General features: G+C 50.7%; 1 protein-coding gene across 1 annotated transcript in view; it reads right to left on the reverse strand.

Annotated features, from left to right (window-relative positions):
• lama5 (laminin, alpha 5) overlaps window positions 1-22,121 on the reverse strand; it is a 41,693-nt gene extending 19,572 nt beyond the window's left edge. The window contains exons 1-34 of the mRNA XM_062460542.1: window positions 22,113-22,121; window positions 21,709-21,806; window positions 15,778-15,893; window positions 13,109-13,227; window positions 12,650-12,740; window positions 12,245-12,379; window positions 12,083-12,145; window positions 11,780-11,920; window positions 11,043-11,180; window positions 10,635-10,769; window positions 10,340-10,474; window positions 9,870-10,007; window positions 9,529-9,581; window positions 9,137-9,236; window positions 8,974-9,026; window positions 8,565-8,670; window positions 8,355-8,454; window positions 7,813-7,969; window positions 7,026-7,158; window positions 6,019-6,161; window positions 5,801-5,904; window positions 5,426-5,579; window positions 5,086-5,249; window positions 4,844-4,952; window positions 4,584-4,681; window positions 3,925-4,117; window positions 3,473-3,599; window positions 3,174-3,313; window positions 2,871-2,986; window positions 2,395-2,606; window positions 2,043-2,244; window positions 1,304-1,448; window positions 1,055-1,195; window positions 258-419 (exon numbers count right to left, since the gene is read on the reverse strand). Coding sequence (XP_062316526.1) covers window positions 258-419; window positions 1,055-1,195; window positions 1,304-1,448; window positions 2,043-2,244; window positions 2,395-2,606; window positions 2,871-2,986; window positions 3,174-3,313; window positions 3,473-3,599; window positions 3,925-4,117; window positions 4,584-4,681; window positions 4,844-4,952; window positions 5,086-5,249; window positions 5,426-5,579; window positions 5,801-5,904; window positions 6,019-6,161; window positions 7,026-7,158; window positions 7,813-7,969; window positions 8,355-8,454; window positions 8,565-8,670; window positions 8,974-9,026; window positions 9,137-9,236; window positions 9,529-9,581; window positions 9,870-10,007; window positions 10,340-10,474; window positions 10,635-10,769; window positions 11,043-11,180; window positions 11,780-11,920; window positions 12,083-12,145; window positions 12,245-12,379; window positions 12,650-12,740; window positions 13,109-13,227; window positions 15,778-15,893; window positions 21,709-21,806; window positions 22,113-22,121 — 4,230 coding nt within the window. The remainder of the gene's footprint in view (window positions 1-257; window positions 420-1,054; window positions 1,196-1,303; window positions 1,449-2,042; window positions 2,245-2,394; window positions 2,607-2,870; window positions 2,987-3,173; window positions 3,314-3,472; window positions 3,600-3,924; window positions 4,118-4,583; window positions 4,682-4,843; window positions 4,953-5,085; window positions 5,250-5,425; window positions 5,580-5,800; window positions 5,905-6,018; window positions 6,162-7,025; window positions 7,159-7,812; window positions 7,970-8,354; window positions 8,455-8,564; window positions 8,671-8,973; window positions 9,027-9,136; window positions 9,237-9,528; window positions 9,582-9,869; window positions 10,008-10,339; window positions 10,475-10,634; window positions 10,770-11,042; window positions 11,181-11,779; window positions 11,921-12,082; window positions 12,146-12,244; window positions 12,380-12,649; window positions 12,741-13,108; window positions 13,228-15,777; window positions 15,894-21,708; window positions 21,807-22,112) is intronic.
• Between the last annotated feature and the right edge of the window lie 104 nt (window positions 22,122-22,225).

A 22,225-nucleotide genomic window follows, 5' to 3' on the forward strand; every position in this document is an offset into this window, starting at 1 on the left:
GAGAAAGAGAGAGAGGCAGGAGCCGGACATGAGGGTTGTTGTACTGCAGACGGGACCCTGATTCCCTTCATCATCCCCTGTCTGCTAACCAGCTGAATACAAGCCCTGGCAGCCAGCTCTTATCTGATCCAGACTCTGCCAGTCCCTCATTCCTGCCCAGCTACAGCCCTCTGCCTCCACGTACCTCACGCTGTAGGCTCCCCTCCCTACCCACCCTGCCTCTCCCCTACCTCCCCCTATGCAGTGACCATGCCTACCTTGTCTCCCAGGTAGGTGCGAGGAGCATGCCAGTGCATTTCCTGGTAGACGTCAGGTACGTCCTTGAGGTCCGCTTCCACCAGATCCTGATCAGGATACACCTTGACCGGGACTTCCTGTCTGTCCACTCCCAGGAGGACCCAACCAGTCATGTCCATCACCTGGGAGGAGAGGAGTCGAGAGGAGAGATGAGAGGAGAGGAGGAGAGGAGAGGAGGAGAGGAGAGGAGGAGAGGAGAGGGGGAGAGGAGAGGGGGAGAGGAGAGGGGGAGAGGAGAGGAGGAGAGGAGAGGAGGAGAGGAGAGGGGGAGAGGAGAGGGGGAGAGGAGAGGGGGAGAGGAGGAGAGGAGAGGAGAGGGGGAGAGGAGAGGAGGAGAGGAGAGGAGGAGAGGGGGAGAGGAGAGGGGGAGAGGAGGAGAGGAGAGGGGGAGAGGAGAGGGGGAGAGGAGAGGAGGAGAGGAGGGGGGGAGAGGAGAGGAGAGGAGGAGAGGAGAGGGGGAGAGGAGAGGAGAGGAGGAGAGGAGAGGGGGAGAGGAGAGGGGGAGAGGAGAGGAGGAGAGGAGAGGGGGAGAGGAGAGGGGGAGAGGAGAGGAGGAGAGGAGAGCCAGAAGGTTCCAGTAGGATTGTGAACCTCTTGTGCACTCTACTTGCAGCTCTATACTGAACGTGTCTGTGTTGAACCAGCCAGCTATGACAGGCGTGCGTGAGGTGAGAGGTCAGAGGTCAGGGGTCACAGGGGTCAGGGGTCACAGGGGTCAGGGGTCACAGGGGTCAGGGGTCACAGGGGTCAGGGGTACCTCGGTGCGTCTCTTTTCAGAGCTGCGGCAGCGGTCGGTGGCTCCGAAACAGAAACAGCTGGTGCAGCCTTTAGGGTTGGTGGGGTCCAGGTGGAAGGTGCCCACCTTGCACTGGTCACACCTCTGGCCCTGGACGTTCTCCTGGGGGGGAAATGTGGGTGAGTTAGTGTGTGTGTGTTGGGGGGGGGGGGGTTAGTGTGTGTGTGTGGGGGTTAGTTTGTGTGTGTGTGTGAGTGTGTGTGTGCTGACCTTGCAGAGGCACTGTCCGCTGAAGGAGTCACACACATCCTCCTCAGTGCCTGCCTCGTTGCAGTCACATGGTCTGCAGTTGGGGTAACCGTAGAAACCAGGGGCACAGCGGTCACACTGTCGGCCAATGACGTTGTTCTTACATCTGCAAAACATCCAATTAAATATTAGTCAGTCAGTACCAGAGTATCAAATATCAAACAAAGAATTTTAACAAGCCCCGACAGCAAAAAGTTTTACGATCCAACAAAATCAATTTGATTGACTTTTTGATTCATTTCAATCATGAAACATGCTTATGCTTAGAAAAATGAAAATGTGTGTGTGTGCCCTGTGTGCAGGGGTAGAAATTCAGTTGCAGTCTTGTCAAGACAGAGTCCACAGATTTGCATTGGCATATGTGTGTGTGTCTGAGTGTGTGTGTCTGAGTGTTGTGTGTGTGTGAGTCTGAGTGTGTGTGTGAGTGAGTATGTGTGTGTGTCTGAGTGTGTGAGTCTGAGTATGTGTGTGAGTGTTGGATGTGGGAGAGGAATGTGACAGGCTGGTGCAGAGTATCAGGGCTGGGTCTGGGCAGGGGGACTCAGCTCTGACCCTGGCCTGGTACTGAATGCTCCAAGCGTGTGGCTAGCCTGGACACAACCCCAGCACCCCCACCCCTGACGCTGCACTTCCAGCTGGGTGACCCTGGCCAGGCTGGAGGGAGGGCTCCACCCCGGGTCCCCAGGCTGCGGGGGCCTACCTGCACTGTCCGCTGGCCGTGTCGCAGCTGACGTCGGGGGAGGTGACCCCGGGCCGGGAGCAGTTGCACACCTCGCAGCCCACCAGCGGGTGGCAGCCGAACGTCTGCGGCTCACACTGGGTACACTCTGGTCTCACCGTCCTCGGGGGACAGATGCAGTCACCTGTCACCGACTCACACAGCCTGCTGCCGCACGCACACACTGTCACACACACGTAGGCACATACATACACACACACACATACAAACACACACACAGGCACGTACAAACACACACAAAAGCAGTTAGTTTCATGAACCAGGACACACTAAACCAAACTGTAATCTGATTGGCCCCCCGAGGTGTGCCTACGTCGACAGTTGGGGAAGCCCCAGTATCCCGTGGCGCACTGGGAGCAGTCTCGGCCAATCACGTGGGGCCTGCAGCTGCACTGTCCTCCGAAGGCCTGGCAGGTGTCGCTGTCGGAGCCCACCTCGTGACAGCCACACGGGAGAGCGCCGTTGTTGAAGAAGGCGGAGAGAGACACGGCCGAGCTACGGCAGAACGGAGAGGCTGTGGCTGGACTGGGGGGAGTGAGGGAGGGAGGGAGGAGGGGGGAGGGAGGTAGGGAGGAGGTAGGGAGGGAGGGAGGGAGGGAGGGAGGAGGGGGGGGGGAGGTAGGGAGGAGGTAGGGAGGGAGGGAGGGAGGGAGGGAGGGAGGGAGGGAGGGAGGGAGGGAGGGAGGGAGGGAGGGGGGGGGAGGGAGGATTCACAGTTGATAAGGTGAAAGGTAAAAGCAATATACTATGTTCCTCATGATGTCAGAGGGCCAGTGGGGGTAAACTTACTTTATGTAGAAGCTGTTCTGGCCACAGTTGCTGATGAAGTCATAAGACTTGTCCAGAGGCTCCTCAGACAGATAGCTGGAGCTGTAACTGCTCTCTGGAACCACCAACACATAGTCCTGGTAGACAACACACACACACACACACAGGGTGTAAAGGTTGTTAACTGTGTAGACTGTAAGACATGAAGAGAAAGGATAAGAGATTCTGAGAAATGATGATGGAGAACTAGAAGGAGGACAAGAAGAGGAGGAGGACAGGAGAAGGAGAAGAGGGGAGGAGGAGGGGAGGAGAGGTCAGTCTCACCAGCCAGAGGGTCTTGCCGTCAGGGATCTGCACGGTGATGAACAGCTCATGATCCGTCACATCCAGGATGATCTGGTTCTCCGAGATCAGGACGCCACGGCAACCGTAACCGTGGGGACAGAAGGAGGCGTTGACATGGCCTGAGAGGACAAAACAATTTCCATTTGAATGATGCTGACCTATCAGTCAGGATTCTCACAACGTGTACAAGTTGTTGAATACATTTCCAATTAGTGAGTTGATAAAGTTGTCTACAGTTCTACTGTTCCTGTAAAAGGTGTAGTTGTGAAGAGCCTGACCGTGCCAGATGCGTCCCCCGTTGATGAAGACCTGCAGGGGGTAGGTGGGGTGCAGGGGCTGGTGGTAGTGCAGGATGAACACATAGCGCCCCAGAGTGTTTACATGTGTGGAGTACACTGCCGCATTCTGGAGGGGAGAGGGAGGGAGAGAGAGAGAGGGAGAGAGAGAGAGGGAGAGAGAGAGCAGAAACACAGAATTAGAAAAGAAAAAAGGAAGAAAGAAAGAAAAAACAGAAGGAATGAAGAGAGATAAATTAAGAAAGTACTTGCTGGTGAGTTCATTCATTTACTTCCTACTTACTTACCAACCAATGCTTTCCCTGTCTACTGAATGACTGTCTAACTCACAAGTCCTTGAGGAGCCCAGCTGTACCATAGGGAGTCAGTCTGAGAGAAGGAGGAGAGGAGGAGGAGACGAGGAGAGAAGGACCAGGGTGGGAGGGGGGGTGTACCTGGGAGGAGTCCAGGTGGATGTGCTCGGCATTGTCAGCGGCGTTGGGGGGGCGGTCCCCGCCCCAGTGAGGGGTGTCGGCCGGGCCCAGGGGCAGGTCGGCCAGGACGGGCTCCTGCACCGAGGAGGCCTGCCCCTCCTTCAGGACCAGAGAGTCTGAGGGGGTCTGGAACCTGGACAATACACAGGAGGAGCTGGAGGGGAGAGGAGGGGAGGGGAGAGGAGAGGGGGGGAGGGCAGGGGAGGGGAGAGGAGAGGGGGGGAGGGCAGGAGGGGGGGAGGGGAGGGCAGTGGAGGAGGGGGGAAAGGAGAGGAGAGGGGGGGAGGGGAGAGGAGAGGAGAGGGAAGAGGGGAGAGGGGAGAGGGGAAAGGGGAGAGGAGAGGAGAGGAGAGGAGAGGGGAGGGGAGGGGAGGGGAGGGCAGAGGAGAGGAGAGGAGAGGAGAGGAGAGAGGAGAGAGGAGGGGGGAGAGGAGAGGAGAGGGGGGGAGGGGAGAGAAGAGAACAGAAGAGGAGAGGAGAGGAAGGGAAGGGAGAATAAAGGAAAGAAAAAAAAAGTGGGGATAAAGATAGAAATAGAGAGGAGAGGGAGGAGAGGAGTGAATGTTAGAGGATGTCCAGGGTGCTGGGAAGATGAGACAGGGGTTAGCTCCAGTGATTACCTGTCTGCAGAGAAGAGCCCGTGGGTGCTCATACAGTGGACCTTAGGCTCCAGGTACTCCATAGTAAACTGCTCATGTGGCACCAGGTACACTTTGTGCTGCGAGGAGACACACCAACAAGTATTTCAACAAGATATTTCACTTTCCTTGCACCTGTTATGTGTAAAGAAACAGGGATACATGAGTCAACACTGTGAAGTCCTTATTGGCCTGAAGAAGCCCTGCTGGTTTTGATCATGTGACCAGGAGGAAAGCCTCACCAGGAAGAAGCTGGCGCGGTCTGACATCAGCTGGACCTCAGCTTCCGTCGACAGAGAGAACACCGCCACACGACTCTGGCCGTCAACGGTTACCGCTCTGCACAGGAAACTACACGCACACACACACACACACACACACACACACAGAGAAAAACAGAGAGGACATGCATTATGAAGACCTGTTGACAAATGAGCAACTATAGACAGAACACAGCAAACACACACACACACACAGCCTTTACCTGTACTTGCAGTGCGTCAGAGTGAGCAGGTATGTGTGTGTGCGTCCCCCGGGCGTGTTGAGGGACACAGTGAGGGTCTGGGGGCTGAGGTCTTCGCTGGCGTACTCCACCACCAGGACGTAGTCCCCGGAGCGGGGCAGGCGGCTGCGCAGATGCACGCTGATCTGGACCACCAGACGGGGGGGACGGGGGACGGGGGGGCAGAGGAGTTAGACACGCTGTACAGGTCACACTGCTTTGTGTCCATGCTGAGCCCCCTTCCCTTCATCCCCTCCTTCCTCCCTTCTCCTTCCTGTCACCCCCCCCCCCCCCTCCCTCACACACACACACACACACTCACATCGTGGCCGCTGCACACGGCCATGTCGGGGTGGCGTGGCGTGATCTTCTCGCTCTGGCAGGGCCGGGGCAGGTGGTTGTCGAAGCGGCAGCTGGCGTCGCGGGCAGAGATGGAGGGCATGGCCTCCAGGGACAGGTACCTGTACAGCAGGCAGCTGGGGGGGGAAGGGGAGACACCAGTCAGCACACACTGACGTGAGGAGAGTGTAGGAGGAGGAGGAGAGGAGGAGGAGAGGAGGAGGAGGAGAGGGAGTGGTTGGAAGTGGAGGAGAGGAAGGAGGAGGAAGAGGGAGTGGATGGAGATGGTGGAGAGGGAGGAGGAGAGGAAGGAGGAGGAGGAAGAGGTGAAGCAGGAGGGGGAAGAGGAGGTGCTGACTTGGTGCTGGCGTCTGCTGCAGGGCTGTAGGAGCAGGCCTCCGTCACCCTCATCTGCAGGATAGGAGCCTCATAGTAGGCGCTAGGCAACAGCACCAGGTAGTCCTACAAGGAGGAATACAGGAGGAACTTGGGAATCAATTACTGTGTGTATGTGTAAGTGTGTATGCGGTGTGTATTAGTGCACGTGTGTGTGTGTGTGTGTGAGTGTGTTCTCACCAGCAGAATACCCTCAGCTTCTATAACAATGGTCCAGGTTCCAGGGTTGAGAACAAATGGTTCCACAAAGTTGTTCTGGGGAACGTTGACGAAGGTGGGTTCTGAGCTGGGTGCAAACACAATCTGCTTGGACTGTTCTGAACCTGCAGAACACGCAGGGACACACGCATTAGCTCAGATTTACTTAGACTACATATGGAAAAGATTATAAGATCATAATGTTTTTATAAAAAAATTCTGAGCACAAGTTACACAGGCACGCACACACTCACACTCACACACACACACACGCACACACGCACACGCACACACGCTCACACACACACACACAAGAAAACATTTTCTCAGTGTGTTCTCAGGGATATCATGGATGAAAAGGATTGTGTAGCTGTAGCTATTTAAAAATTAAATCAAAAATCTGATGGACATTTGTGTGACCAATGACAAGTGAAGTTCAAGCCTGTTGTCGAGCAGATAAAGGATGTTGCTTCAAGCTACCAGCTGATTGGTGGAACGTACCTCCGCGGCTGTTCTGATAGGCTTTGATTTTACCATTGGAGACGGTTGGCTCAGTGTTACGGTATCTTAGGATGAGGCGAGTGAGGTAGACATCTGCCTCGCTCACCTGCACCACCATCTTTACTGTGTTCTGAGGAGGGGGGGGGAGTAGGGAGAGTGGATGCAGGGGAAGGGTGAGAGAGGAGGGTTGGGGAGGGTGATGAGGTGAGGGTGGGGGTGTAGCAGAGGAGATGGTCTTAGTAGGTGGGGGTGGGGGGATGAGGGGTGGGGGAGTGAGGGGGTCTATTTCCTGAGACGCAGCGACAGGAGAAGCAGCCGTAGCCAGCAGCATCCACCCCCCCCTACATGCCCTTAAACAGCCAATCAGAGCCTGCCGCCAGACAGCCACACAGACACAAGCCTTCTGGCCCATGTGGAGGTGAGTGAGGGAGGGAGCGGCGGAAAGAAGAGAAGAGGAGCAGGGAGGAGGAGGTTACCCTTACAATTACCACAGAGGAAGTCCTTGTGGTCCTCCAGGACAGAGAGACGCCCCCTCACATCCACCCCCTCACGGTTCACGAAGCGCAACACCACATGGAAGAGGTCGGGAGAGCTGACTGACACCAGCACCGCCACCTTGGACTGGGGCACAGGGACCCAGGGGAGGGGGGAGCCATAAGAAGGAGAGAGACAGAGAGAGCCAGAGAGAGCCAGAGACAGAGAGAGAGAGAGAGAGAGAGAGAGAGAGAGAGAGACAGAGAGAGAAACAGAGAGAGAGAGACAGAGAGAAACAGAGAGAGAGGGACAGAGAGAGAGACAGACAGACAGACAGACAGACAGACAGACAGAAGAGAGACAGCAAGAGAGACAGAAAGAGAGACAGAAAAATGCAGAAGCCTCTCCTTAGTTCCACCACCAAAGCCAGCCAGCCTGCCTGCCAGCCAGCAACAGTACAGCAAGCACTCTGCTGCCTCTGCCAAGCCAGGTCCACACTAGACACAACACCACATCGCTTCATCACCCCACCAGGGCTCTGGGAATGACTGCTATGTCAGCACATGCAGGCTTCACACAGTATATAGATCTATACACACCACAGCAACGCATATTCTCACTCAGTCAACACACATCCATTACGTAGGATTCAATTAGTTAGCATCAAGCTAGACAGTAGAAAGGTAATTATATGTCATTCTCACAAAACTACATCTTAAATGTAATACAATAGAAACTATGTAGGTCTAACGGACACATTTCACATCCTGGTTCAGAGGTCGTAGGTCGCGGGTGTCATACCTGGATGGGGGTCATCTGGGCGTAGCCGCGCCAGCTGAAGCCCTGGAACTCCTGGGGGTCGTAGCCGAAACGCACGGGCCGTCCGTCCAGCATGGTGCCGTCCTCCACCTCAAACTTCAGGTGGTGCAGGTCTGGGAAGTAGTGATCAGGGCGGGGCCTGGAGGCAAGACAACAGCAACTTGTTAAGACTGTTACAGACAACAACAACTTTATTGTTCAGACTGTTACAGACAACCACAACTTTATTGTTCAGACTGTTACAGACAACAACAACTTTATTGTTCAGACTGTTACAGACAACAACAACTTTATTGTTCAGACTGTTACAGACAACAACAACTTTATTGTTCAGACAACAACAACTTTATTGTTCAGACTGTTACAGACAGGGAAGTAGCTGACTAGGCAGACCTGGAAGGGAACAAAAACGTTATTGCTTTGGATTAGGATCACTAGGCAACAACATGGACGTGAGATGCTGTTGTGGTGTGTGTGTGAGGTTCTGGGGCGTGTGTGTGAGTGTGTGTGTGTGTGTGACTCACTGGGTACACTTGGGCCCGTCCACATTGGGTCTGCAGCGACACCTGCCATTCCTCTCACCACACGACTGGCCGGCAGACCCACCTATGTCACACTGGCAACCTGGAAGCGCACACACACACAGGCACACACACACCATGGTTATAGCTAACAAGAGATTACTGACACACACACACACACACAGTGTCGTCATCCCTCCTCCACGTCCTCACCTTGACAACCGAAGTAGTTGTTGTTCTGCAGGTTGTAGTATCCATCTTTACACACAGAGCAGGTGCCACTACAGGCGTTGGGTTTACAGTGGCACTGGCCGTTACCCTGCCAACACAGGAACACACTGTTAGACCACCGGCGTTATGGCCAGAGACAGAAAAGCCTATCGCTAATCCATGATCTAAGAATATTGAACTAAGTCCTTGGTTGGAAGTGATCACGATGTCCATTAGCTCCCTGAACAGAACCCCACCTCAGGATTCTAAACACCAACGTCACAATAGATATCAGCCCATCCTTCTCAACACTCCAGAACCTACTGAGAACTCCACCCAGAATTCAGAGCGATCTCAGAGCAGCCCCTCCCCTCCCCCCTGCAGTCTGGTGGACAGTGTGCTGGTGACTGACCTGAGCACACTCTGCCACTCCACTGATGGTTCCTGGCAGGTGACACTCACAGCCTGGACACGAGGTGGACAGAGAGAGAGAGCGTTATCTGGCTGAACAAAACCTTGCATCGTCGTGTTTTCATCCATGAAGTCCATTTCAGTTCAAATGAGAAATGCCTTACTGGAGCAGCCATCTGGAGTATCCGGAGACAGGTTCCAGTAGAGAGGCTGACACCTGTCACAGGCCCCGCCCTCCACATAGGGACGACACTCACAGGAACCCTGGCGAGACATGAGTGACAGGCACCACAAACCAATCAGCAAGCTGGATGTGTAGAGCACCGTCAGAAAGTCATGATAACTTGTATTGTGTTCATACACGGGACAGACGTAATGGTGCCAGGTGGTGGGAGTCTACAGTGTAATCTACCGAACTGTTAAGAGGGGGCTAACCCCACCCAGCAGGTGAGCTACATCAAACAGCCTTAATGTACATCAAACAGCCTTAATGAGCTGTTTTGTGATCTCTGAATACGACAAGATGAGAGGAAGGGTGCAGAGCAGTGGACCTTACGATGGTGGGCTGGATGTTGTTGTGGACGGAGCCTACAGGATGGCAGGTACCAGCTGTGAGGAGAGCAGAAACACCGTCAGACACACGGGGCGGATGGGAAAGAAACTACAAAAATGGTGACCTGTAACCTGACACTGTGCATATTGTTTGCTTGTGCATTTTACCGATGAAAACATATTTCAACAACAAAATGACAAACACACACATTCCCTGTCCACAGCCATGTGTGTGTGAGTGTGTGTGTGTGAGTGTGTGTGTGTGTGTGTGTGTGTGAGTGTGAGTGTGTGTGTGTGAGTGTGAGTGTGTGTGTGTGTGTGTGAGTGTGTGTGTGTGAGTGTTACCTTGGCAGCGGGGGAAGCTGTAGGAGCCGGGGGTGCAGCTCTCGCACCTCTGTCCCACCACACCAGGCAGACAGGAACACTGACCGCTCACCTGGTCACAGCTGCTGTAGCGAGAACCCTCCGACGAACACTGGCAGGCTGGGGGAGGGGGGATGGGGGGAGGGAGAGAGGGGGAGGGGAAGAGAGGGGAAGGAGGGAGGTAGAGAGGGAGAGGAGAGAGGAAGAGGGAGGGTAGAGATGAGAGGGTGGGAGGATAGAAAGGAGAGGAGAGAAGGGAGAAGGAAAGGAAAGGAAGGTGGAGGAGGAGATGAGAGGAGAGGAAGAGTTTGGATTGAAAGGTACAGGGGTGGTAGAAATATTTTCTTCAATCACAGGCAACAAACAGGCAACAAACAACCAAGTTCATTATCTGAGCAACAACCAATCAATGTTCCTGACCAATCAGAGCTCTAGTCTGATCTGACACATACGTGTGCAGCTGGGGTAACCATAGAAACCGGGGGCACACTGGTCGCAGGCGACGCCGCTGTAGTTAGGTCGGCAGTGGCAGTGACCAGAAACACTGCAGCTGGAATCCAACGAGGTCCGAGGGTCACAGGTGCACTCTGGGTAACAGGAAGTAAACACCTCATCAGAAACACACTCCCCCCCTCAATTCCTAACTTGTCTACCCCCTCCAGTATAGTCAGTTCTAGAGTTGTCCAGATGGTTTACCCACCAGTCTAGTCCAGTAAATTCTAGTCCAATCAACATCCAGCAGCCTACCTTGGCAGTGAGGGTAGGAGTGGAAGCCAGACTTGCACTGCTCACAGCGAGGTCCGTGGAACTCAGGACGGCACAGACAGCGACCAGAGGAATCACAGCCCCCTGGGAGAGAGCCCACGCTGCTGCAGCCACACACTGGAACACACACACGTAGCATGCACACACACAAATACACATGCACGCACACACAAATGGGAGGTTAGATAAGCACGTCTGCTTAGGAAAAGCAAGCAGCATTCCTTCTCTCCCTCCCTCCCTCCCTCCCTCCCTCTCTCCCTCTCTCCCTCTCTCCCTCTCTCTCTCTCTCGCTCTGTGTTCTTGGTTCTTTGTCAGGTTGGCAGTGCCCACAGAAGCAGGAGAGAGAACAGGGACAGAGTGTGTGTGTGTGCGTTGGCAGAGGCCACTCACGTTGGCAGAGGGGGTAGTTGAAGTACCCAGGAGCACACTGGTCACATGCATAGCCCTGGAACCCACTGCGACACAGGCACTGCCCCGTGAACGTGTCACATGACCCGTCCAGGCATCCTGGGCCAGAGCACTGGCAGGCTGGGGAAGGACAGGCGCACACACACACACACACGCACACACACGCACGCACGCACACACACACACACACACACACACACACACACACACACACACACACAAACACACACAAACACAATCTCTCAACATCAACAGAGAAGACGGTGTACGGGAGAGTTGTGTGTGAGCCTGTGTTACTGTGTGTGTTACTGTGTGTGTGTGGGAGGGGGTGCAATCTAATCTGAAATCCAATTCATCTATTGGAGGAATGAGTTCAAGTGCATGTCTGACCAATCAGCTGTGGGCATAAACAGAAGCTCCTGTTGTTAGAGTAGAGAGCACAGTTGTGTTTGTGCTGACTCAGGGGGGTCTCCAGCCTGGAGGAGACGGCTGGTCAACATCAACACTAGGCAAACACAAACAAGCTGAACAAATGTACTGTAGTATGTGGCGCTGGTGACACAGGGTCAGCAGTTTGTGTGTGCAGTTAACGTTTGTGTGTGTGTACGTGTGTGTGTGTTTGAGTGTGCGTGTTTGTGTCCCCCCGCGTGTGTGTTTGTCTGAGTGTGTGTGTGTGTGTGTTTGTCGTAAGTGTGTGTGTGTGTGTGAGAGAGACCTACCCTGACAGTTGGAGCCGTGGTGCCCAGGGGCACAGCTGAGACAGTGGTCCCCCGTGAAGCCAGGCTTGCAGATGCAGGTACGGGTCCTGGGGTCCGGACGGCAGGAGTTATCCTCTGTCCCAGCCGCACTGCACTCACAGTCTGCACACACGCACACACAAAAACACACACACACACACACACACACACAAAGAGAGAGAAACATATTCAGTACCCAGACACACACTGAGCATTTTTAAATAGACTGACTGATTTGAAACTCAGCCGAAAGCAATTTAGAGAGAGACCCTGAGAGAGGCTTACTGATGATCTCTCCTGCTGGTTTAGCTTCTCCATTGTTGTTGTTGTTGGGGTAGGTGGGAACGGCTGCAGATGAGGCACAGATACAGGTTAACTGTGTGTGTTCAAACAGTAAAATACTTAGATAGTCTGGACTGTGTGTGTGTGTGTGTGTTTGTGGCTCACGGTAGCATTCAGGGAAGTTGATGTAGCCCTCAGCACAGGAGTCACAGTTCTCTCCAGTGTAGTTGGGTTTACAGTAGCACCTGCCTGTCAAGTCCTCACATGTACCATCAGTAAACTCTGACTGGCACACACAAGCTGGAGGGAGGGATAGAGGGAGAGAGAGAGAGAGAGAGAGAGAGAGAGAGAGAGAGAGAGAGAGAGAGAGAGAGAGAGAGAGAGGGAGGGAGGGAGGGAGGCAGAGAGGGAGGGCGAGAAAGGCAGTGAGACAGACAGTGAGAGACAGAAGGAAAGACAGAGAGGAAGTGTGGATAAGGAGTGGTGTTTACACAGTAACAAAGTGAAATGAGACCTGGCCTAGACCTTATTACAATAGAATATTGAAATGGATTGACAGCTGTCACTTACGGGAGCAGGCCAATGGGGAGTCCAGGGGATGGTCAGGTGACCTGTAGTGGGTGGGGATACAGCGCTCGCAGTTGATCCCTGTGGTGTGATGCTGAGAGAAGAAGACAGACATTTACAGTAAAACTCACAACACAGAAGGACACGGCAAAGTAGAACACAGTAAAACCGAGTAAAGCAGAGTAGAGCAGAGTAGAGCACAGTAGAGCATAGTAGAGCAGGGGTGGCCAATCCTGGTCCTCGAGGGCTGCTGTCCTGCATGTTTTAGATGTTTCCCTGCTCCAGCACACCTGATTTAAATGAATGGGTCGTTTTCAAGCTCTGTGGAAGCCGGGTAACGACCATTCATTTGAATCAGGTGTGCTGGAGCAGGGAAACATCTAAAACATGCAGGACAGCAGCTCTCGAGGACCAGGGTTGGCCACCCCTGCAGTAGAGTATTAGTGGAGAGTGGGTAGGTACCTGGCAGTTGAGACAGACTCCGCCTCCTCGGTACCCCCCCTGGGTGTTGAGGCTGGCCCTCCTGTGGTCCACCTCGGGGTCGTAGTAACAGTCAAACGAATGTCTGTGACAGTTGCACTCTGGGAACAACACACACATACACACACACACAGTTAGACTACACTCAGGAGAAAAACACACATTGTACAGACAGTTTGACAACACATACGTTAGTGACACACAAACACTGCAGATCTGGAGACGCACACACGGTGAAACTGTGTCTGCCCTCGCGCAGTCATGACAGGAGACACAAGCTGCACGCTGGCATAACAGACACTGTGTTGTTGCCTTGGAGACGACTGGTCAGCACAAATGCAGGAAGTGAAGAGGAGAATGTGAAGAAGGAGAGATGGCAAGAAGAGTAGAGTACAGGACACATACATTACATGTACACAATGTGCATCATTCATCACAGACATACAGCACAGTACAGACAGATACCTCCACCCCAAAACACACATACACACACACATACACATACTCCGCATGCTAAAGACAACAAGCAAGCCTCAACCTGGTGGCCGAAGAAAGAGAGGAGAAAGAGAGGAAGAGATAGAAACCGAGGGCACAGCAGGAGAAAAGAAGAGAGAAACCTGAAGAGGAGAAGGCAGGATGATAAACCATCAGAGCGTTAAAGACAAAGGAAGAAAAAGAAATCATAAATATACATGTGAGATTACGAATAGGTTGTGTTGCCAGAGGCAAGCACACCGATTTAGTACAGAAGGATTCTTACAGACAGCAGAGGGGTAGACACCCCAGCCCATAACCAGACAGCTTAGGTCTGTTAAACTGCTACTCTCAGACCAGACACATTACAACGTTACACAGCATCACCTGGGATCTGAAGACGTCTGTTTACAAACAAGCCGAGGACTCTTTGAAGATCTATCAGAATGAGGTGTGCTTTCAAATCTCCTCTAAAACCCTTCCCCCCTTCAGCAGGTGCTCATGTCTGACTGGGGAAGATGACAGACGCCGTTCTGTGGTTCTAAACTCATTAAAAAGATGAAAGAACAATGCTCTCTCATCTACAGGAGAGCTATAATCAACAGAGCAGAGTGGTGCTAATTAATTACATATCTTTATCAAAGCTGTGCTTCTTTTTTTTTACCCTTTTAAGTATGCAGCGTCTTCAAAGCAAGTAGGTTCTGATTTCTCAAGAGAAGGCAAAAGTACACACATCCTTCACTCAAGTAGAAGTACAGATACTCATGTTTGAAAAGACTCTGGTAAAAGTTGAAGTGCTGACTACAATTTTTCTTGAAACTTTATTTTTAAATATTTTTTCTACCTTTTTAACTGAACTTTTTTTTTCTAAATATTTTTGCGAAATTTGTAAACTATTCTCCCAAAACTTTTTAAAATAAATATTTTCAACCTTTAAAAAAATAATAATCGAAACCTTCACACAACACACACAAACGTTTCTATTTTTTTCAAACCTTTTTTCAGAAATATTTTTTTCTTTTTTGAACCAGAGAACCAAACTACAAGTGTGAACACGGCCTTAAAGACCCAGTAAAGACCCAGTAAAGATCCAGTAAAGACCAAGTGTCTGGGCTGGGTTCTGCGTCTCAGAGAGCAGACACCACACAGACACGCTAAACTTTATCTCTCCGGAAGGAAAACGGAGTGTTCTTCCATCGCCTTGTTGCTGTGTCCTCAGAGTGAGATACAAGCATGTCTTCACGGATCTAGACCTCGGTATAACCAGTCCCCAGCCAGTGCCCAGATTAGATTTGCTGGGTAGACGAGGGAGAAAGCGAGGTGGACATCCGACATCCTAAACACAGCTCCTGACCCACAGCCAAGCTTTGAAGACGAGGGTAGGCCAACACAGAACAGAGACAGGGCTATTTATACAGAGTCTGAGAACAGCAAGGTTCTCCATCGCTATCAGCCCTTAAAGACTGAGAGGCGACACTAGCCAGAGACAGGCCAGGATCAAGTCAGATATTACTTTTACTTGAGGTGTACTTGATTTATCTTCCCTCGTGACGGACCGTGTTGAGCAGTCCCTAAGGGGCGATTGAGAGACCATCAAGTAGGATAAATCAAGTCACCTCGAGCGCATGAAAAACGAATTAGTAATTTGGTCTGGACCTCGTCCAGGTCAGCTTTGAGGGCCTGCTGGGGGCTTGGAGTCCTTCACTACAATAACGTGATTAGCTGGTGAAGGACGCGTCGGCTCTAACCCGTGAAATTCTCAGATAGGAGTTTGTGTTTGTTTTGGCTCTGAATGGACTTTTTGCAGAGCTGGAAAAGTCAACGAGAGGTGATTTTCTTTCTCCCTCTGCCTCCCTCTCTCCCTTATCCAGCAGGATTTCATCCACATTGTTTTGACCTTCTTGCCATAGTCGATCTGTTATCTTCATTAGAAAAACACACATACAGTAGACCGTACATTCTTGATCAGTTTAAGGGACAATCCACCACAAACAACACTATCTGGTTTAGAGTGTGCTAGTCTTCTAAGCAGGTGTTAGTGTAGGACACATGTCAAGTTCCTGTGATTTGTTTATACAAAGATATCAGGCCGGATCAGATGTGTTGGTGTGAGTAGTGTTTGTGTGGGTTTAACGGGGAGGGGGGGTGGGGGGAGGGGGGGTGAAGGTGACACTCACGTTCACAATCGTTGGCACTGTACGTTGTTGCCGGTTTCCATGGTACCTGGTGGAACCCTGGGCAACACTGATCACATGACAATCCACAAGTGTTGTGCTGGCAGTCACACTGCAGTCTGTGATAGAAAGATAAACAAACACACACATTAGCAGCTAGCTTAATGAACAACATTAACAATCTAACTCCAAAAAAAGTTTCCTGCAACAGTTTGACTTGATTTGTTCACTTAAAGAATAGGAGTTTGACATGGTTAGTCAGGGTTATAACCAAACACACACACACACAGGTATGAAAATGGTCAAACATAACCAGGATTGTGGTTTCTGGGGCTTGGTTTAAAGACCACTTAGTGTTCAAACTCCTTTTTCTGTTAGAGTTCCATTGTTGAGTCAGAGAGGAAGTTGAGAACCAAACTCAGTAATAAACTTAAAGTGGAACCCTCTTCACACAAACACACACACACACACACACACACACAATGCAAGAGTTAATCAGTCCTCCTCCACAAAGGCAGCCCCCTCCAGCCAACCGCCTAATCCGATTAGGGTGAGCAAGCTTGAGTTTGCAGAGGGAGGCCAAAACAGAGAGGGGAGACAGGCTTTATGAACCTGGAGCAGGAGGGAACCAGGACAATGACAATCTGCACACTGTTCTCACACAGCCAAGCACTGGGGTCAACTGGGGTCACTCGAGTGGTTCTGAGGACTTCTGTGAACTTCTGGGGATGTTAGCCTGCTTTCTGACGATCAAGACTTCTTATTTGAATTCTGATTGGCCCAGGAGTCAGATGGAGAGACAGAGGGAGCGTTGTAAAGCTAGATCAAGTAGCAATGAAGCTGCAAGGTCACAATACCTTCCCCTAAGTTCCTCCAGCTCTCAGGCACTGTTCTCTGTAGCCAACATGATCAGACCAGTCTCAAAGTGACCTGTAACCTTCTAGAATGCCACGGTTACTAAGGAAACAGAACATTGTACCAGTTCTCTAGAAGCCCCTTGGTGCCATGTGCTTCTGGGTCCAGATAACCTGTTCCTTGTATAGAGGAACAGGTTACCTTATTAGAACCATCTGAGCGCTTTAGGAATCATCATTCACAAGAACGTTTCAACCCTACTGAGTGGTTCTGATTTCCTACACACACACACACCCATGCACACGACACACACACACGGCTGAGCGAGAGACAGAATTACCTTGCAAGCCCCTACAGCTACAGCCTGCCTACAAACCAATGGATGCAGTCCTTGCCTGTGGTGAATTACTTATGGATCTGCTGTTACAACATGATATTTGAGAGCTGAGTGAGTGTGTGTGTGTGTGTGTGTGTGTGTAGGTGTGTGTGTGTGTGTGTGTGTAGGTGTGTGGTTGTGAAAGAGAGCGAGTCATTAGAAGACAGCTGCACACATGAACCAATCACCTGTGGATCTTCATGCTCCAACCGCAGATATAGAGTTACCAGACCTGACAGCATCTCTCAAACAGCTGCTCTATTAAACCGCAGCGCACACATTCTAGTCTTGGCTAGTCTTCCACTGGGCATCAAAGACAAGGCCCAGTATTGGCACGCCTGCGGATGTGAGAAGTGAAACAGGTTCTCCGAAAGATCTGGGGCGTCGATCTAGTCATTCTGGATCTATGTCTAGATCGTCCCTGGTGTGGGTCAGGGTGGCCCAGATCCTCCCGCAGCTCCAGATCTCCAGAGACAAGGAGATGGTGAGGAACACCAGGGCTTCATATCTCCCTAATCCTATTAGAGAAGCCATGTTCCTGAGCTCTTCTAATAGGATTACATACAGATATCATACGTGTGTGTCTGCACCTCCGCAAACACACACACTAAACAGCATGACCCTGTTTTCAAAAGGCACTTGCTGAAACAGGTCATGTGCTTTAAAAGCACTTTGCGTGAGCGCACCAGACTGCAGGCCACTGCAGTCTGCCCCCCCAGTTTGCAGATGTCAAATCAGGGTCAGGGTTTGATTCCCACTGGGGCCACCCATAGTGGAGATACGCACTGTCTGTGCTCTGAGGTGCTCTGGATAAATATGACTGTGAAACGGAAAAAGGGATATTAATCTGATAAATGTTATACAGTCATGGATGCTTTACTGGAATGGTTATATCAGGCTCGAGATTTCTTTTTAAACTGCCTTGACGTATCTCTCATTTAACAAAGGCCATGAGTCTATTAGGTCAATAGCTTCCTAATGAGTCACAAATTAAATGTTTCATTCTGCCGCGATGCTGAGGTCCAGACCCTGGCTCGGCCTGAGCACAGCCCTGCTATCGCTCAGAGAAGAATGCCAGGATTGCAGCTGATTGCGAAGGCTTCTCTCTGGAGGGCGGACATGTTGAAAAACAACACTCCCCTGTGCATCACACACACCTGTCTGCTCACACGGAGGATTATCTATGGAATCCTGTCAAATTGACATATATACACACCTGTTTCTCAGCCACACACACACATTTTTGTATTCATCATTTTTCTCTATTTATCTCTATATATCTCTATATATCTCTATTTATCTCTATATATCTCTATTTATCTCTATATATCTCTATATATCTCTATTTATCTCTATATATCTCCCAGCGGCTGTACCACCCACATTCCCTTGCCTAGGTATTAATAAAGTGTTATCTTACGCTACAGAAGTACAAGGAGAATCAAGCATTATTGTAGACATAAGACCTTGCACCAACACACACATCTACTTTGGCAGTCCTGTTGTTTGATAATGAGAATCACAGAGTCCCGTGCGGGTCTGATCCCTGTACAGAGTTGAGTCAAGTGGAACCAAATGTGTCAGAAACGTCGAGAGACTCCACACCCACGGCCCAGTGGACCAGAGCACGGGGGGTGAGAACCTGAAACATACTGGACTCCTGGAATAACATTGTTCTGTCCTGTCTTCCTTCTACTACTCTCTCCTTCACTCTCTCGCTTTCTCCTTCTCTCTCTCTCTTTCTTCTTCTCTCTCTCCTCTCTTTCTCCTCCACTCTCTCTCTCTCCCTTTCTCCTTCTCTCTCTCCCTTCTCAGCTCTCTCAGGAGAGAGTGCTAGTTTCCTCCAGTCTCAGTGAGTGTACCTCCACCAGGCATTGGTATGCTGCGTGTGGTGTTAAGACAGAGGAACAGACCATCTGTCATGTGGAAGAAGGGATGTCTTCCTAAGTGCTCCAGCTCCAGTCCAGCAAGTCAGCCTGCCTCAACACAAAACATGGAAAGTCTGAACACATTCCAGAAATATGACACAAGCCACCTGTCTGTGTCATGTGGCTGAATGGCTCTAGGCCAGGAGATGTACTGGCCAGATCTAGTCACAGGGGATTTAAGGAAGACATGCCAAGCCCAAGCCAAGTTTACAGAATTCAATTTACCTGATCTAGCAGGAGTAGAATCTGTCCGAATGAAGGTTTAGAAGTATTTTTCCACTTCATGTTGTGATTTTGCTCTCCCCTCTTTTCTCAACCTTGTTGTATCTTAGACTTTGATTTATACCCTCTCTGTCTTCATTTGTCATCCCTCCCCCTCCCCCCCCTCCCCCCCCCCCCTCCCCCTCTCTCTCTCTCTCTCTCTCTCTGTCTCTCTCTGTCTCTCTCTGTCTCTCTCTGTCTCTCTCTGTCTCTCTCTCTCTCTCTCTCTCTCTCTCTCTCTCTCTCTCTCTCTCTCTCTCTCTCTCTCTCTCTCTCTGTCTCTGTCTCTCTGTCTCTCTCTCTCACTCTCTCTCCCCCTCTCTCTCTCTCTATCCGTTTCCTGTCTCTTCTTCCGTAGGTGTCCAGCACAGACACTTACAGACCAAACGTAGTGATGTCCTCAGGAAAGGGCTTGAACAAGTTGAGACATCCACTAGGACTGTGCAGTGTGTGTGTGTGTGTGTGTGTGTGTGTGTGTGTGTGTGTGTGTGTGTGTGTGTGTGGTTGGAGATTGATGGGGATGTGAGTGAAAGAGTAATGGTAGCTCATTTAGATCCTCTGGAGAGCCCCCAGGCCTTTGAATGAAGGATGAGGTTAGCTGGAATGGAGGGAGGACACACAAACATTCACACACACCGACCTTCTAGACACATATTTACACACAGTCACACACACACACACCGGAGGATAATCAGATACATCATACAGGCAAGCCCACTTCCTTTTCTACAACTGAGACCGACACTTAACCGAAACACTGCAATACCCCCCTCAAGACAGGAATATCATGAGGTCATATGGAACACACACACACATCACACTTGCATCGTATATAGTGACGTACAACAAGTTACATCTTGCTCGAGTGGAAAAGACACAACAATAACCAGCTTTCCTTTCTATCAGTATTAACACCCCACACCTTCCTCTCTTTATTTATTTATTTATCTCTACCCCTTCCCCCCCTCCCTCACTCTTTCTCTCTGTCCTCCTCTCTCTCTCCCTCCCTCTACTTTAATCTCTCTCCCTCTCTCCCTCTCTCCCTCTCTCCCTCTCTCCCTCTCTCCCTCTCTCCCTCTCTCCCTCTCTCCCTCTCTCTCTCTCTCTCTCTCTCTCTCTCTCTCTCTCTCTCTCTCTCTCTCTCTCTCTCTCTCTCTGCACCTGAGTTGTGTTGTGACAGAGCCCTGTGTGTTTTGCATTCAGCCAGTGTTGTCATTGTGACTGGTGCCAACATCATCACGTTTCCAGGCTGATATCTTCCGGGCTCCGAGCAGGGAGGTGCAGGAGGTGCAGTCCTGGAGGCACCAGTGAGATGCCAGCCAAGGGGCAGAGCCACGGTAGAGCCATGGATTATCTTTATGATCTATTAACTCTGTTTACTTTTACCCTTTTATACCTCTTACTCAGACTAAGAGGGGCTTTTAAGACAGGGCTATGAACACGCACACAAACACACATACACACACACACATATGTAAACACAGCATACAGTACTGTATATACCGGTATACATACATACACTATATTGCCAAAAGGATTCTCTCGCCTGCCTTCACACGCATATGAACATGAGTGACGTCCCATTCTTAAACCATAGGATATGATGTCGGCCCACCCTTTGCAGCTATAACAGCTTCCTCTCTTCTAGGAAGGCTTTCCACAAGGTTTAGGCGTGTGTTCATGGGGATTTATTTTGTTCTGGATTCTTCCAGAAGTGCATTTGTGAGGTCAGACACTGATGTTGGACGAGAAGGCCTGTCTCGCAGTCTCCGTTCTAATTCATCCCAAAGGTGTTCTATCAGGTTGAGGTCAGGACTCTGTGCAGGCCAGTCAAGTTCTTCCACACCAAACTCGCTCATCCATGTCTTTATGGCCCTTACTTTGTGCACATGAATTCAATGATTTGGATAGCTGAGTGAATACTTTTGGCAATATAGTGTATGTATTTATACAGTATATTCACATAGATTTATATATTCTGTATATGCGCAGCTCAATATGACTTGGCACTGGTATGAACACGCATTAATGTGCACGTGTGCATATCCTCACAAACACACCTGTGCACACACTGCACACACACACACACACACAAGATGGCACGGAAGTACAACAACACACCAGACCCCTGCAGGCATAACAATGGTTCTTCAGGGAGGTCTGGGGAGTAGCACATTACACCCTGATGCAGGAGACAGATAGCGGTTGCATGTGATCTCATTATCACACAGACAGAAAGGAACCGGGGAACTCCGAACCATAAAACAGAGGAAGAGAGTCCATGTAATGTATGTACTGTATGGATGAAAGGGTCTGCTTAACGGTGAGTGTATTTGTGTGTGTGGGTGTGTGTGTGTGGGTGTGTCTGTGTGTGGGTGTGTGTTTGTGTGTGTGTGGGTGTGTGTCTGTTTGTGTGTGTGTGGGTGTGTGTCTGTTTGTGTGTGTGTGGGTGTGTGTGTGTCTGTGTGTGGGTGTCTGTCTGTGTGTGTCTGTGTGTGTGTGTGTGTGTCTTACTTGTAGGGATCGTTGGGGTCCTTGTTGTTGCAGGCCTCTGCATGTCCATTGCACACACACCGTCCTCCGATGCTGATGTCCTTGATACTGTAGTAATACTGCAGAGACAAACACACTGTACTGTTCTAATGCTGCAGGTGTATGTACAGTACCTGTGTAGTACGTGCTGGTACTCTGACAGGACTGTGGTAGGACTGTGGCAGTACGGAAGCAGTATTGTGGAAGTTCTACAACAGTATTGTGGTAGTACTGATGCAGTATTGAGGCAGTACTAAGGCAGTACTAAAACAGTATTGAAGCAGTATTGAAGCAGTACTGCAGCAGTATTATGATAGTACTGACGCAGTATTGAGGCAGTACTAATGCAGTACTAATGCAGTACTAAAGCAGTATTGAAGCAGTACTGAAGCCATATTGAAGAAGTACTACAGCAGTATTGTGGTATTACTGAAGCAGCACTGAAGAAGTACTACAGCAGTATTGTGGTATTACTGAAGCAGCACTGCTGTACATTTGT

Source organism: Osmerus eperlanus, chromosome 4 (assembly GCF_963692335.1).
Source record: "Osmerus eperlanus chromosome 4, fOsmEpe2.1, whole genome shotgun sequence".
Lineage (NCBI taxonomy): Eukaryota > Metazoa > Chordata > Actinopteri > Osmeriformes > Osmeridae > Osmerus > Osmerus eperlanus.